The 16,713-nt window shown below is 51.7% G+C and overlaps 1 protein-coding gene across 6 annotated transcripts; it reads right to left on the reverse strand.

The window, feature by feature from the left end:
- Window positions 1-6,397: 6,397 nt before the first annotated feature.
- ARRB2 (arrestin beta 2) lies at window positions 6,398-15,448 on the reverse strand. 6 transcript variants are annotated; one of them, XM_081109349.1, is made up of 15 exons: window positions 15,260-15,400; window positions 12,329-12,359; window positions 11,724-11,784; window positions 11,597-11,641; window positions 11,187-11,383; window positions 10,842-10,901; window positions 10,369-10,436; window positions 10,114-10,249; window positions 9,584-9,668; window positions 8,796-8,868; window positions 8,387-8,524; window positions 7,548-7,631; window positions 7,374-7,453; window positions 7,218-7,272; window positions 6,398-6,947 (listed from the first exon to the last, which is right to left on the reverse strand). In XM_081109349.1, exons 1-15 carry the CDS (start codon window positions 15,280-15,282, stop codon window positions 6,854-6,856), a joined length of 1,230 nt encoding a protein of 409 aa, XP_080965475.1. In that variant the 5' UTR covers window positions 15,283-15,400; the 3' UTR covers window positions 6,398-6,853. The 6 variants fall into 6 exon arrangements, with proteins under 6 accessions (XP_080965475.1, XP_080965477.1, XP_080965479.1 ...); XM_081109351.1 differs by having other exon boundaries at window positions 12,329-12,385; window positions 15,260-15,371; XM_081109353.1 differs by lacking the exon at window positions 11,187-11,383 and having other exon boundaries at window positions 15,260-15,448.
- Window positions 15,449-16,713: the final 1,265 nt, after the last annotated feature.

Below are 16,713 nucleotides of genomic sequence, written 5' to 3' on the forward strand. Positions count from 1 at the left end.
TTACATAAGAGAAACTATAATAAAGGATTGCATCTAAGAAAACACACTTGAAAAGTAAAACCCCGAGGGAAGGAATGAAAAATCTAGCAGAAGGGTTTAAAGAGAAATTGAGGAACTCTCCCAGCTAGTAAAGCAAAAGAAAGGAGATGGCATATAGGGGGGAAAAAAAGCGGGGGGCGGGGGGGGGGAGTGGATTAGAGAATCAGACTGGGGGTTTAAAGATCAGAGAAAATGAAGAGTAAGAAAGGAAGGACTGCCCAGCCTGTGTGGCTCAGTGGTTGAGTGTCGACCCATGAACCAAGAGGTTGCTGGTTTGATTCCTGGTCTGGGTGCACGCCCAGGTTGTGGGCTAGATCCCTGGTAGGATGCGTGAAGGAGGCAGCCAATCAGTGATGTTTCTCTTTCATCAATGTTTCTATCGCTCTTTCCCTCTCCCTTCTTCTCTCTAAAAATCAATAAAAAAAATAAAGGAAGGGCTTGTGCTTCCAGATGAAAAGGGCCCATCCATTGCTCATCATCAAGCCACATCATGAAATATCAGATGCAAAAGCTTCCAGAGAGAAAACCGATGGCATGTGAAGGATCAGCAATTAGAATGGCACTGAGCCTCTTAATAGTAACACTCGAGACTAGAAGACAGTGGATCATGCCTTCAGCATTTGGGGGGGAAAGTGATTTCCAATCTGGAATTCTGTTCTCCAGCTCTGTAGGGTGAAGGCTAAAATGCAATGACTCAACAAAATAGAACTTATTTTTTTCTTCCAAAAAAAATGGGTAGTTCACTGTGCTCCACAAATCATACAGAGACCAAGGCTAGCAGTACACTCTGTCATCCTTGAGGGTCTTATACTGAAAAGTGTGGTCTGTAGGCCAGCAGCATTAGCATTACCTAGAAGCTTGTTGGAAATGCAGTATCTCAGGCCCCACTGCCACAGACCTACTGAATCTGTGTTTGAAGATCCCCAGGTGATCAGTTTGCATAGTAAAATCTGAGAAACACTTTAGGGCATTGCTGTCCTCAACGTCAAACCTGGGTGTCTGCCATCCCTGGGTAGAAGCTGGCAGGGAGGGGGAAGAAAAAATGTAGAGTTATACCAATCTCAGGTCTGACTAGGAAGTGGCCCATATAATTTCTACTCACATTCCATTGAAAAAAACTTAGTCATATAGTCTCAACCAACTTTGGGATTAGGGAAATCCAGTTTTTACCTAGGTGGCCAGCTATTGTTCTAGTACCGTGTAAGAATAGATTTTAAGTGATATCTAGACTCTCACAACAGCCAAACTATCAATAATGAAGACAGAATAAAGACACTTTGATAAAGGGTTTCAAATTTTTCTCCCACGTACCCTTTCTCAGGAGGTTATTAGAGTTAGACCCAGATTGGAAGGCTCCTAGAGAATTTTTTCAAGGAGATGAGAAGTGAACATCTGTTTTGTTTTGAATGAATTGAGAGGATATATAAACCTTTGGATGAGTATAGGGCAGAATTAGTGATAAATTCCGAGAATAATCAAATTTGTAAACGAGATTCAGGGAAAATAAAGTTATGGAAGAAGAGAAAGGCATTAGATCGAGATCACATGACAGCTATGAATGACATTACATAAGCTAATAGTGAATATTGATCTAGCCCTAACTGATATAATTCTCTTGGGAGTATAGCATGCAGGGGCAGGATGGAAAGTGATCCATGGTGGGGCAGAGGGAAGAAAGGGAGCTCAGGTTTCACTTTACATGGAGGGAAGCCAGTAGATGGTGCTTAAAAACAAAAATTAGTGAACGTGTTGTTTAGAGATATGGAGGGAAATACTAAAAGAAACATCTACAGGAGGTGAAAGTAGTTGCCTCTGAGAAGGAAATTGGAGGGGAGAAGGGTCGACTCTTTATTGTAATAGACCTTGTAGCCCTACCTGAAGCCTCAAACTATGTGCATATATAACTTTGAAAATAAAAACAATAAAAATGAAAAGAGAGGAAATACAGATAGATTTCACTGTGAAAGAGAATTAAGCGTGGAGGAGTGTTTTTCCTTTGGTTTCCTTTCTTTCTCCCACCTTTCCTCATCCCTCCCTCCCTTTCTCCCTTCCTTTCTTTAGTAGAAGAGCCTTGCATGGGTTTATTTACCATGGAGGAAGAACCAGTAGGGAGAGGCAGGGGTCGAAGAGAGAGGAATGGGAAGGGAGCAGTGTGAGCACAGGTGGAGGGATTAGCTTTGTACTGGAGAAGGCATCTTAACCTTGGTTGTCTCGGAGAATTGGTTTAGATGTCATTGTTTGTTGGTAGGAAGTAGGAAGTTGAAATCCTTCATCCCTCATCATTTAATGTCTGTGAAAAACAGAAGGGGAAGTCACTGTGAATATGTGGAAGGTTTGGAAGATTAGTAGGATGGGAGCAGGAGAGGGAGTGAGACAAAGGGTTGTCAGATATTGAGGGCCCAGCGGGGGCTGGAGACCGTAAGTTTGTCCTGGCCCCAAATTTGTATCCAGCACAGTGTGGGTGCACCTAGGACATGTTAAAAAAATATTTGCTTATGGTTGTGTGAGTTTTCTCTGGCAGTGCTCAGCAGCCCAGTGTTGGAGTGGAGAAGGGCAGGGTGATGGTCAACAGAGCCAAGGGTGGGGTTTGAGAGCGTGTATTGTGAAAGGAGCAAGAGTTGAGGGTGCTGATGAGATAGTGGTGGATATGATAATCTTGAACTTAGTCTGGAAAGAAAAGGAAGTGTCAAATTGTGAGGAAACAAAGGGTCAAGAGCTTGTGACAAAAAAAAAGGAAGCCATTAAAAAAGCATGATGATAATATGCTACATTAAAATTAAAAACTTATGAATCATTAAAAATACCAGAAATAAAATACTTTGAAACTAGAAGTGGTCACACAACATTGTGAATATACTAAATGCCACTGAACTGTACACTTTAAAATGATTAACTTTATGTTATATGAATTTGACTTCAGTAAAAAGAAAAAAAAGAACTAGAAACATTAAAAAGATAAAGTGTGAAAAATATTTGCAAAATTTATGACAAAGGGCTAATTTCCTTACTACATAAAGAACTCTTTGGGGCCTGGCCAGGCCAGCGTGGCTCAGTGGTTCAGCATTGACCTATGAACCAGGAAGTCACGGTTTAATTCCAGTCAGGGCACATGCTTGGGTTGGATTGCAGGCTCAATTCCATGTGGGTGTGCAGAGGCAGCTGATCAATGATTCTCATCATTAATGTTTCTCTCTCTCTCTCTCTTTCTCTCCCCCTTCCTCTTTGAAATCAATAAAAAAAATATTTTTTTTTAAAAAAAAGCTCTTAGAGTACATTAAGAAGATAACATTGTGGATCATGAGAAAGAAAATACCTACTAAGATGGGCTCCTGGTGGCTAACTGGGCCTAAATTAAAACAAAAACAATCCTGCACTGTATTTCTGCCACCTGAGCCAGCCCTTATAAAGGAGTTCCTGGAATCCTATTTCAACCAATAGAACTGAGGCTTTTCCCATCCAATTGGAGCTGCACAGCTGTACCCTCCTCCCCACCCCCCATCAGCTTCACCAACCAGAGAAGCTCCATTCTGCCCAATAAAGACTGTTTTGTTTTGTTTTTTTAAGACTGGTTTTTGGACCAATCAAATTGTGAGAAATTGGAGTCCTCATTTGCATGAGAATAGACCAATCAGGGACCAGGGCGGAATGTCCCTCTATATATATAAGTTAGGCCCCCTCTGGCTGCACTGAGAGTACACTTTCCACTGAAGACCGTGTTTCCCTGGCTGGAGCTAAAACACTGAAGATGTCTCCTCCGAGCAGACCAGCACAAAGCAGATCAGTGAGGCCCCAGGGCCACTTCAGGTCATGCTGTTTTCACAGCCCAGCTGTATCACAATTGAGCTGTTTTGCACTGAATAAAATTTCCCTTTTCACCGCACCCCAGATTGGGGGTTCCTGCTGGCATTGAATTGGCGCCAGTGACCACGGGTTGACATCAACCCAGTAACCAGTAAATCCGGTTCATCCTCACTCCTAAACAAAAAAATGCAAATTGAAACTAGGGTGATGCCACATGTCACCTGTTTGATCGGCAGTGATAAAAACGATGCTCACCGTCTTTAACCCACCAACTCTGCTTTATGAATTTGCTCTACAGATATACTTGACATGGGCAGAAGGACATATCTTCAAGGACAATTGCTGTAATATTGTTTGAATTAGCAAGAGTGGACCTCCTCCATGTCTATTGATAGGAAACTGGTAAAAATAAACGACATCTAGGCAATGGGAAGCTATGCAGCTCTTTAAAAGGATGAGGTAAGCCCTATCCGGTTTGGCTCAGTGGATAGAGCGTCGGCCTGCGGACTGAAGGGTCCTGGCTTGGATTCTCATCAAGGGCACGTGCCTTGGTTGCAGGCACATCCCCAGTGGGGGGTGTGCAGGAGGCAGCTGATCGATGTTTCTAACTCTCTCTCCCTTCTTCTCTGTAAAAAATCAATAAAATATATTTTAAAAAATTAAAAAAATAAAAGGTAGATCTCTGTGTATTGTTAAGGGAATGCTCTCCTAGCTACATTACTAAAGGAAAAAAGGTGTAGAAGAGTGTTCATAGTATGCTACGATCTGTACTTAAAATAAGGAGGAAATGTATAGTCATGTATGTATGACTGAGTTTGAATAATATCTTTGGAAGAGTAATCAAAGAACTGGGATAGTGGTTACCTCTGGGAATGAGAAATGGGAGACTGGAATCAGAGGCGGGAGGGTGCCTTCTTTTCACCGTTTACTGTTTGAAATTTTTTAAAAAACCATCCACATGTTTTTATCTTCTTAAAAACATACAAAGCTAAAAGAAAAAAGGCATTGTTTCTCACAATGTGTGCTAATTCAAAATCCCGATTTCATGGATTCTTCCTGGGACTACTGAATTGGAATCTGGGCAGGGAGAGCCTGGGACTGTTTTCCTTTTGCATTCCAGAGGCTTCTGATTCACCCGAAGTTTGACATCCATGGGCCCAAAGCTCAGAGGTCGAGGAGCAGGTTCATGGGAGTCAGGGATGTGACAAAGACCAGGGGGTGCAGGGGGTGCTACTGTGGTAGGCAAGATCATTGGCATTTTGGCAGCACTTAAAGCAGTGGTTCTCAACCTTCTGGGCCTTTAAATACAGTTCCTCATGTTGTGACCCAACCATAAAATTATTTTCGTTGCTACTTCGTAACTGTAATGTTGCTACAGTTATGAATCATAATGTAAATATCTGATATGCAGGATGGTCTTAGGCGACCCCTGTGAAAGGGTCGTTCAACTGCCAAAGGGGTCACGACCCACAGGTTGAGAACCGCTGGCTTAAAGCCTGTAGGTAAATAATGACTTAATTAGGTGTTATGAGCTGTAATCGGCTTGTATGGGCTGTCCTATCTGCCTTACCAGCCACATCTGGAGCTACTTTGCTTGTGGCTCTTTGTTGTAGTCCCTCTGGCCTTCCAGTTCCTGAATAAGCTGTTCCTTTTTGCCTTCACTCGTGGTGTTGTCATTGCCTGGAATGTGGACCTCCCCCCTGATGTTTCAGTTCTCTGCTCAAAGGTCACTTCCTCCAGGAAACTCTTCCCCAAGCCCCAGTCTAGGTCAGAGCTCCTGTCACGTGTTCTTACAGCTCGTGTCCTCCTTTGGAGCACAGATATTGTAATTAAATAATTAGGGAGTGATTGAATGTTTGGTTAGGTCACTGCTATGTCCCTGTGCTATGCCTGGCACATAATAGGGACTTAAAATCGAGACTATTCATGGGATGAATGAGCCTTAAAGAGGAAAAGGAGAGAAAGTCTGTGCTACAGGAGCGGGAGTGGGTGGTGGAGGGAAGGAATGTCAGTGGAGTGTTACTCTCTCCAGCTCAGCCTCGGGTTTTGGCCAAGCCTCAGGGAGTCTCTGATGAACATCAGAGTTGGATGCTGCTGCTCGGACTTGCCCACGGCAGCATGACTCTCTGGCTGCCTAAAGCCTTGGCCTCCATGTCCGAATGTAAGTCCCAGGCTCCACGGAGAGTGTGACTTCGGTCTGGCGAGGCTGCCGCTGAGCCCCAGGAAGGGGCTGCTCCAGTAGCCTCAGGAGCAGTGGCAGCGGATGCGCTAGGTCAGAACAGGTTGCCCTGCGGTCACGTGTGGGGGCTGCAACAAGGAAGCGTCTAAGCTTGGTGGCTTTTTCCAAACTGTGCCCTTGAATTTGGACTGCCCAAATTAGGTGTCGATGTTTACCTTGGGACACAGGTACAGCCCAGTCACTCAATAAACAGTACTTGACGACCTGTGGGCCAGGTGCCATGTGGGTACAGGGGAGAGGTTTGGTCCTCACCCACAAGCTAACAGACTCATGGATGGGCACATTCCTCCAACGCTACAGAGAAAACACGCACCCGCATGCCTATTAAAAGGTTTATTCTTTATGCTCAGAAACAAAGAAGTGGCCTTGCCCCTGCCAAGGGTCTCAGCTTGAAGGAATGGGAGGCAGATAGTGACAAGAGGGAATGAGTGTGCAGTTCTTTCTCCCCCCTTTTCCTACTATCACTCCTCTTTTCAGCATCCCCCTCCAAAAATTTTAGGTATGAACACAGCTTGCCACCCACTGGGGGGTTGGGGTAGCACAGCTGTAGTCAAAACATTAATGCCCATGTTCAACAGGAGATGGGTCCAGTGCGTATGGGGGGGAGGGGGGGGGAAATAGGAGAGGGACGGGGGGAGGGGAGAGGTTGGTTGAGGAAGCTGCTGGAAGGAGGGGAAGGGAAAAGGGGCTGGGACCCACCCCAATGACAGTGGGGATCTTGGTCCTGCCCCTACCTCTCCCAGCACCATCCACTCCCTTCTTCCAACCCCCTTCCTAGCAGAACTGGTCGTCGTAGTCCTCATCCTTCATCCCCTTCAGCCGAAGCCGGGCAAAGTCCTCAAATACGATGTCATCATCTGTGGCATAGCTTGGTGGTGGAAAGTAGGGGTTGAGGCGAGGGCTTCAGACCCTCTTCTCAACTTCCCACTCTCCGCCCACAGACCGAGGTGTTAGAGAGGCAATGGGACCGGAGATATTTGCAGGAAGGGACAAAGAAGGGGCAGGTGATTTGATGACTCAACCATCCTTCCCCACAAAGAGGAAAAAATGGCGGGGGAGGGGTAGAAGGTAGATTTGAGTATTATGGGAATCTTTGTCCAAGAGTCAAAGGTAGGAAGGGAGGGGATGAGGGACTTACTTGGTATCAAATTCAATGAGGTTGGTGTCCACAGGGGCATCTGTTTCAGGAGTAGCTGAGCGGAGGAGGAAAGTGGATGGTTGGGTGGGTAGGACCAGCTTTCTCCACTGGCCTGGCTTCGGGTCCTCCCTTTGGGGCTTGGGGTGACATGCTTACCTGACTGAGGTCTGGGGGGGGTGACGTGGTCATGGGGCTTGGGGTGCATAAGAACAAAAGGCAGCTCCACTGAGACATCCCTGGGGAGGGAGGGAGGCAGAATGAGAGGTGATGACAACGCAGAGCTGGAGGAAACCACGTCAAGCCCCACCCCGGGCTGCCCAACACACTCACCCACCGCGGGCCACCACCAGCTTCACCTTGACCCTGTACGACACCAGGATCCCCAGCACCTCCTTGTTGGCACCCTCTTTCACGCTGCAATCGGGGGAAGGAGCTGGATCATGGCCCACAGCCCGGCACATTAGCCCACCCTTAGGGCTCCCATCGGGACCCTGAGCAGGACCACAAACTCACACCAGCCGCAAGGATCCAGCAGCATAGGCTGTGCTGTCATAGCCAAGGCCTGCACGCCATTCCTCTGCACAGAACCCTCCCGTGGCTGCTCATCTCTCTCCCAATAAAAGCTAAAGTCCTGTGACCTCACAGCCCTGCACTGTCTTGCTCTTCATTAGCTCTCCAACCCCACCTGCTACTCTTGTCCTTGTAGTTCATTCTCACTGTGCTGGCCTCTAGGCTTGCTCTGAGTGGTCGTGCAGTGCACATAGAGGCTGGCAGCGGATTTCTTCAGACACACCGGCTCCGCTCACCTCTGGGTCTGTGTTTGCAGTTTCTGCCTGGAACACTCCCCCTACACGTCCATATCGCCTACTTCCTTTGGGCTCTTACTCAAAATTCACCCGTGGATTATGTCTTCCCTAGCCGCCCTATTCAAAGTTAACACACCCTGCCCCTCTCTCGGCCTTGCTTTTTCTCCTGAACACTGGTCACTAAACATGCTTTATATCTGCTTTGTCTATCCTCCCTCCCCTAGAATGTAAGAGGCCTTTTGTCTCTTTTGTTCACTGATAGAGCCTGGCACCTAGGGCAAAACCTGGCACACGGCTGGTACTGAATGAATATCTATCTCCTGGGCTGCAAGAGAACCCTCCCCCCCACAGAGCCCCCCTCACATGGTGCTGGAAGCCAGGTTGGTGTCCTCGTGCTTGAGCTTCCCGTCCAGGGCAAGGCCACGCTTCTCCCGGTTGTCACTGAGCAGCGGGGTGACGGTGTACACCTTGCAGAACGTGGAGCTGGGAGATACTTGGTCACTGGACAAGAGAACAAGACAATTGGAGCGGCCGGGTTGGGTGAGGGGCAACTCCTAACCCCATCGCTAGCCCCTTCTCTCTCGGCACAAGTCACAAGGGAGTAGGTTTTGGCTCCAGCAGCTCAAGAAAATTAACAGCTCAGAGCCACCTGACTGGAGAGAATGGCCTTGAAAGTGAAGATGGTTTGGGAAGAATTCCACCCCCACCTCACATTCTCCCGGGTCCACTCTTCTCCCTTGAAGGTGGGACCCAGGGCTGTTCTGATACTCACTCTTGTTCGATCTGCGCCACGGGGCACTTGTACTGGGCAGTGCTGAAGAGGCAGATGTCGGCATACTGTCTCACTGTGGGGCGGGCAGGGTCAAGCAGCTCTGCATGGAGCCAAGACTAGCGCCCCACTCCAGACCACAAGATAAGGGCCCAGGCCCCTCCCCTCCCCCCCACCCCCTGGTCCTCCCTGTAGTAGTGAACACCTGATCTGTATCTCACTCTGGGACCGCTTAAATTCTTTATTTTTTTTAATATTTTTTTTTATTGATTTTTTTACAGAGAGGAAGGGAGAGGGATAGAGAGTTAGAAACATCGATGAGAGAGAAACATCGATCAGCTGCCTCCTGCACACTCCCCACTGGGGATGTGCCCGCAACCAAGGTACATGCCCTCGACCGGAATCGAACCTGGTACCCTTGAGTCCGCAGGCTGACGCTCTATCCACTGAGCCAAACCAGTTAGGGCTAAATTCTTTATTTTTAAATATATTTTTGTTGATTTCAGAGAGGAAGGGAGAGATAGAAACATCAATGATGAGAGAGAATCATTGATCGGCTGCCTCCTGCACATCCCCTACCCATAACCCAGGCATGTGCCTAGACTGGGAATCCAACCCTGAACCCCTGGTCCATAGGTCGATGCTGGCCGGGCAGAGCCTAAATTCTTTGAGCCCTGCTGGGTAGAGGCCCCAGGAAGAGGCAGAGAGGAAAGGACCCTTGAGCTGAGATGATGCCAGATCATGTGGGCAACTCCCTCCCCCAAGACCACGTTCCAACCCCCACCTCCTACCAGAGACTTTGATCTTCTTGATAGTCTTGGTGGAGTTGTTGGTGACGTGAACATTGACGCTGAGGGGCTCCCCGTGGTAGTACAGCTTTTGAGGGGAGGGAGGTCAAATTAATTGGTTGTTTTCACTGGTCCCATTATCAGTGTGCCCAGACACAAACACATTGCTTGGCCTCTTCCCTCTAAACCAGGGGTCCTCAAACTTTTTAAACAGGGGGCCGGTTCACTGTCCCTCAGACCGTTGGAGGGCCGGACTATAGTTTAAAAAAAAACTACGAACAAATTCCTACGCACACTGCACATATCTTATTTTGAAGTAAAAAAACAAAACGGGAACAAATACAATATTTGTATTTGCATGTGGCCCGCGGGCCGTAGTTTGAAGACCCCTGCTCTAAACCCAAGCCCACAGCAACTCTCCACAGCTAGCTCAGGCAGCCTCCTTTAAAAAACGCCACCTTCGCACGTGGCTTCACCCCTCCCCCAGGGTCTGGCCTGCACTGTAGCGCCTGCATCACTCTCTCACACCCCACCTCCTTGTCCAGGGAAGCCTCAAGGTGCAGGGACCGGTCGGACATGAGGAAGTGGCGTGTGGTTTCAGCTGAAGGCTGGGGGCCGGGTTTCTCTGGGGCAAACTGCACCTTTCGGATCACCAGCCGCACAGAGTTCCTGGGGGTGAGGTTTTATCCCTTAGACACCCAAGCAGCCACTCCCACCTCCCACAGGGGCTGGGGCTCCTGGGAGCCGGGGTGGAATGGGCAAACCACAGGGGAGGTGGCTTCCCTCACCTTTTATGGCTTTTCTCTTCTAGTGATTTGGCACAGAAGGCTCGGATCTCAAAGTCTACGCCACAGGCCTAGAGGGGGAGGAAAAGTCAGGTCTTGCACAAGGCCCCTGCCATCACCACCACCACCGCTTTCTTCCTTCCTCCTCCCTCAGTCTTGGGCAGGAACTCTTGCCCCATCCTGGTCTGAGGAGCAGAGGGCCTGGCCCTCCCTCATCCTCTGCCTGCTCAAGGCCTGGCGCCTGGCAGAGGCCTCATCCTGGCTGTGCAAGGTGAGCCCTTATACCCAGGTACACGCAGGTCAAGAGCAAGAAGTGGGGTCACACATGCGCAGTGGCCATCCCAAACACAGCCATGTCCACTGGGAATAATACTCTACCCTCCATCCCATCCTGGCTTCTCCATAGCCCACCCCCAGCTCATGTGCCTGCTGGACCCTACTCTGCCCCACCAGCCTCAGAACCGTCTCTCCCGTACCTTCCCTGTGTCCTCTGGGCCCGGCTGCAGGGTGACAGAGCAGGGCAGATTCTGGGGTATCTGTGGCAGAGGGAAGGGGAGACTTCAGTTCCCCTGGAAGCCCCCAAGTCTTCCTCCCAATCTCCATTTAAGAGGCTGGAGAAGAAGTCCTGGGGATGAGAAGGAAAAAGGAGAGGCCCAGGAAGAGGCAGAGAGGAAAGGGCCCTGAAGGGAGGTGGGTCTAGGGTCCCTCCTTCCTGTTTCCTCCAGATCTGCCCATAACTGGTGCTTCACACCCCAAACACAGTCCCAGACCCCTTGCCCTGCAAAAGGTGTGTGTGTGGGGGGCGGGGGGGGCATCCTCACTGTGAAAAAAAAGGGGTGGGCATGCTGGCCCAGCTTCCTCAGCAGCCGGTCCTGCAGGCGGGTGGGGGGCCGGGGCGGGTTGGACGTTGGGGGGAAGGCCTGGTAGGTGGCGATGAACAGGTCTTTGCGGAAGGACAAGCCCAGCACATCCAGGTCTTCACGGCCATAGCGAAAGGCGCAGGTGAGGGTCACAAACACTGGCAAGGGAGGGCAACGTGGTGGTCAGGAGCTCCCCTTCTCCAGTCCTCCCAGGGCCCAGCAGCAGCTGCTTCTCGGCAGCCGAAGACTTGCCTGAATCCTACACCTGGCTTGTGCCTCAGCCCTCCCTCTCTCTGGGGCCCCTCTCAGTGCCAGCCCATTTCACATTCTCCCCCACCTCCCCTTGAGCCCCTAGAGTTGGGGGCCAGTACCTTTGCGGTCCTTCAAGTAGTCAGGGTCCACAAGCACCACGCCATCTAGGAAAGGGACATGTGAGCTGATTTCCCGCCAGGACCTCTCCTCTTGGGGGACAAGATGCCCCTTTGCGGGCACACTTACCTACGGGATCCACTTTGTCCAGGTGATCTACAAAGTCCCGCTTGCCCAAGTACACAGTGAGCTGAGGATGGAGAGGGGTCACAGGGAAGATTGGGTAGGAGGGTGGTAGGGCATCAGCGCCTTACAAGGGCTGTCCTGCCCCTGGCCTTCCCAGGCTGGGATGTCCAGGGGTCCTGGTTTCCTCCCAGGAAGCTGGAAGGGGAGGTGGTGGGGCCTCGAAAGACCACCCCGCTTTGAGGCTTTTTAGCTCCTCCCTAATATCTTTTCGCATCTCTGCACAGCAATCGGATGTGTGGGCTGTGCATGTGGGTTTGTGGGTCACAGCCAGAGAGGGGCTCTGGGGTAAATGGGCCATGGCCTGAGGGCTGCAGGCATGGGTTTCTGGCTCCTCCCCCTCGGTCTTGCTTAGGGGCCGGTCCCCACCCAGCCCTGTGGCTGGCTTAGGCGGAGCAGCCTTTGTGGCAAGGGGCTTCTGGAGGGAAGGAAGTTGGCTTTCAGCTGTCACAGGAAGTGGGTAGATAGGGGTTGGGGATCATCGAGGGGCAGGCTGGGCCTTGTTGAGGGCCCCGGGAGGGTCAGGAAGAGAAGCACTGTGGGAGACTCACCTTGCAGTTAGGGCTCGACTTCTTGAAGACCCTAACAAAACAGAAAGGGAAACCCCACTGCCTCCCTCAGACTCAGCAGGGACCCGGATGCCAGGACCTTATCCCTCCCCATCCTCAGCAGCAGAGCTCACCCAGGATCCCTGCCTAGAGGCTTTGGGGCTTTGTCCAGCCCTCCCCCCTCCCACTTTTCCCCCAAAAAGGTAACCAGAGGTCCTTAACATTCCCATCTTGGCAGCCCCTCAAAGCTGGTTGTCACGGCAACCCCCCTCCACCCGCACTAGTTCCCCTAGTTCCCCTCCTCCACGCAATGGCCGCTGGTTGCCACAGGAACCACCCTGGCTCTTCCCAGAGGACCTCCCCCAAGGGGACCTGAATGGGCAGGTTGCAGTATTGTCTGCAGGAGACCTAACCCTCTTTCCATCTTCTCTGGTCTCCAGCTTCAAAGACAGCTGGAGTCCTTGACAGGCTTCAGCCTTTGCCTTAAAATGGTTTCTACTCTAGGCACTACCTAAGTGTGACCCTACTCCATTAACCTCGAATTCTCCCCATCTCTAATCTCAGCAGCTTAAAAGCCTGTTTCTCTTTCAAGGTCCAGCTCAGGTATCACCTCCTTTAAAAAGGGGATCAAGCCCAGGCCCTGGTCCCTCCTTTGGGTTCATGTCATACCTTGTTTATGTGTTATGTGTGGCATGATACCATGCCAGGGCAGTTAGCTGTGTACTGCCTGCTGCACTAGACAGATGGTGAGCATCAGAGGCCTTATTCCGTTAGGTATCCCCAACACAATGCCAGGCATACGAAATGACGATGATGCTAACATTTACTGCGTGAATACACCCAGCCCTGTTTAAAGCGTTTCATGTGTGTTATCTCATTTAATACTCTTAGTAACCCAACGATGGAGGTCCCAATATTCCTATTTTATAAATGAGGAACCTGAGGCCCAGGAGTGGTCAAGTATTTTGCCTAAGGTCACGGTGTAAATGGTAGACAAACAGGCGGTCTGACTCCGCGTCCATGCTCTTAGTCACTGAACTATTACACGGCCCTACCTCTGTAATTGGCATTACGTGTGTTGGGTTGAAAGGGATTCCCTTCCCAATTGCTACAACAATCCAGGCCTGGGCTCCACCCACTGCTGGAAGAGTGGGGAAGTGGCTGGCAACTCCAAGGCTCCGGCCACTTGGGGGCTTGTTCTTTGCTGCACCACCTCCCAATCCGCTCTGCCTCAGCGGTGACTTCTGGGAAGGGTCCCCAGATAGGAGAAGCTGAAATCCCACCAGCTGGCCTCTCCTTCCTCCAGCCCCACCACCCATTTCTGCTGTAATCACTTTACTTGCCCCTTCTTCCCAGAAGGCCAAGCTATCCGAAGGCCATAAGGCAGAGGTTAAGGAGGTCCCCTGGGTATCCCCATCCAGTAAAGCAGAGTAAACACTGCCATGATGGCCAGCTGGACTGAGCACCCCTCCTCTTGCCCCAACTTGGTCTGACTGCTATGGCACCATCCAGCTCTTCCTCTCCTTTGCTTCTGGTTTTCCTTTGTCCCAGTGTTTCTTCCTATTAGGAGCCCTGGCAGAGGACTGTGACATCTACAATCCGTTGGCCAAGTGGAGTGTCGGTTTGTGGTAATTGCCCTGGAGCAGCTGCAGGGCACCTGCCTTCTGGATCCTAACCCAGCCAACCTCCTGCCAGGCTAGGGAGAAGCAGCGTGTGTACACTGAAGCTGGCCAAGGAGGCGGAGTGTGGGGGTGACCATAGAGGGGGGGGCACAGAAGCAGATGCCCCCTCACACTTCCTGCTATTATCTACATTTCCTGTGGCCCAGAATTTGATGGGAGGAATTATGCCAAGTCAGCAATCCCCCTTTGGTCCATCCTTCCCTCTCCCCGAACCACATAACGGAAATCAGGGGCCTCTCTCCTCAGTGACTTCCCCTTTCTCTGGGTTGTTTAACCCCCAAACAGAAGGCCAAGCTATCCGAAGGACACCAGTCCTTTCTCGGATGATCTCTCCCCAATACTGATTCGACTTGGTGCTCAGAAACCTGGGTTCTCCTAGTCTATAGGCGGGGAGTGGTGGGCTGATATGGCACTGTTTTACAGAAGTGACAGCCCAGGACCAGGCCCCTCTTCCTGATCCCCTCTGGATAAAGCTACACAGCCCCAATCTTTTCCTCTTGCGCCTGCTCCCCAGGGCCTCAGGCACTCGCCCACTGCCCCCTTGGGGTGTTGGGTCACAACAGGAAGTGGATTGTGCTAGAGATCAAAAACCAGAACTCGGGGTGCCAGTGTAAGGAAGGAGCCTCGATTGCACATAAAACATCCGGGGAGTGGATGGAGTGCCCAGGGCAGATACCGCCTCCCCTCACCCCCGGGAAGAGGGGTAAGGCCCAGACGCGGGGAGGATCGCCAAGCGCTCAGCTCTCTTAAAATGAGGCTGTTGCTCCTAGCAACCCTGGGGAAGGCAGAAGTTTGGAAGCTGAGCTACCCGGCCCTCGGGACAGGTGGGGGCAGCCCCACTGCCTGTGGGGTACTGAATAGAAGGCTTCCTAGTGGCTAAGCACGAGTCTATGGGGATCCCCCTTCCGGCATCCAGCCTGCCCATATCCGACCCCTCGGGACCGGCCACCTGCTCTACCTTCCTGCGCCCCGGCATCGCAGCCTGCAAGGGAGAACCGAGTCGCCGGACCCCACATCCCTGCCTGAACCCAGACGCCGGTTTCCTGGGTCCCTTGAGCACTCGCTTTCTGCAGGGACTCCTCCGGCATGCGTGTACCCCCGCACTACCCCCGAGGACCTAGGCGTGCGGCCCCAGATGGCTGCCCCCCAGGCTCCCGATTCTCTCTCTCCCCAGGGTCCCTGTCTGTAGACCGTCCCAACACCCGCCCGGAGCCGCCGCCCACGTCCCGCCGAGCGGCCCCACCTCCCTTACCTAGTCCCGGGTTTCTCCCCCATGGTGCGCGCACCCGCCGCCCGCCCGGTTCACGGCTCGCTCGCAGCCTCCCAGTCCGCTGCCAGGTCCCTGCTCCTCCCTGCTCCTCCCCACGCCGCTGCGCACGCGCGCCCCAGACTCTTTCTCCGCTTCCCCCTCCCCGCTAGGCCCCCTTTACCCTGCCCCCCCTCCGCCCCCGGATCCTGGGGAACCAGGGCCAGATGCGTCAGCCCGGATCGCGCGCGCTGCCACGCAGCCCGCCCTCTCCTCTCAGACACGCACAGTGATTGGCTCCGCCCCGCCCGCCGGTCCCATCCCTCTCGGGGGTCCCTCCCAACTCCCAGCTCTTCCCGCCCATTCTCCCCCATCCTTACCCTCCCCGAGGAACTGATTGGGCTCCCTTAAACGGAGGCGCCCGCCTTCCGGGAGAATAGAGCCCTCTGATTGGCTCCCGGCATCCAGAACCCTGCAGGAGTCTCCTCCCCTTTGTTTGCTTTCTCAGTGGCGGTGGGGAACACGGGGTTGGTGGGGCGGTGGAGGCGGTGGGGGCTGTAGAATGAGCTCAAGCGTGGTCTGGGCGGAGGGCGAGGGGATGCACACGTGGCTGAGCGGTTCCGGCCGGGGGATGCGTGCTTTCGGTGCGCACCGCTTACTCCAGTGCTGGCAGCTTTCGGGGCCAGCCCTCCCACTTCTTTATTGTGGTGTGTCAGCTCCCCCTGGTGTCTGTCTTTGATCTTTGCAGGATTACTTTGCCTACTTTCTCGGACTCCTCAACTCCTCCATCCGCTCATGGCAGCTAACATTCTTCCATCTACCCGTGCCTGTTTTGTTCCAGTCACTATGCTAGGGCGATGGGGACACAGACATGAATGAACAGGACTCCTGCCTTCCTAGGATACTTGAGGAAACACATAAATAAGTATGATCCCAGGAATGCTATAATGGAGTTACGACTCAGAAGACAAAGCAGCTACTATGAGGGTTTTGCTGAGGTGGGGGTGGAGGAGTGCAGGCTGTCCAGAGGAGGGGACATTTGAGGACAATCTTTATGAATGGTGGGCAGAAGCTGAGAAAGGGCGTTCCAAATGCAGAGAAAGGCAAGGCACAGCCTGTTCTGAAGTGATTGTGGGGGTAAGACAAGGAGAGAGAAGGCTGAGAAGGAAGACTGGAACAGTGTGAAGGACTTTGTGTAACAGGTAAAAAGGAATGACACTGAGGCGCTTCTCTGGAGGAGGGCACATGGGTCCAGTAGTGTTCCTTAAAGCAAAGGAGTGGCATGATGGCATGTCTCTTTTAGGAAGATAATTCCGGGCAATGTGGAGGGTGGAGGGAGTGCAGCAAGGCTGTTGTAGTCTACAACTAATCGAGGGGAGATGATGAACCACAGAGTGGAGGGAAGAAGAGAGGCCAGGCTGACGAGTTATTTCTAGGGCAAAATTGACTGGATTTTGGGA

The sequence above is a fragment of the Myotis nattereri genome (genome assembly GCF_964212035.1).
Source record: "Myotis nattereri genome assembly, chromosome: 16".
In the NCBI taxonomy this organism is placed as follows: domain Eukaryota; kingdom Metazoa; phylum Chordata; class Mammalia; order Chiroptera; family Vespertilionidae; genus Myotis; species Myotis nattereri.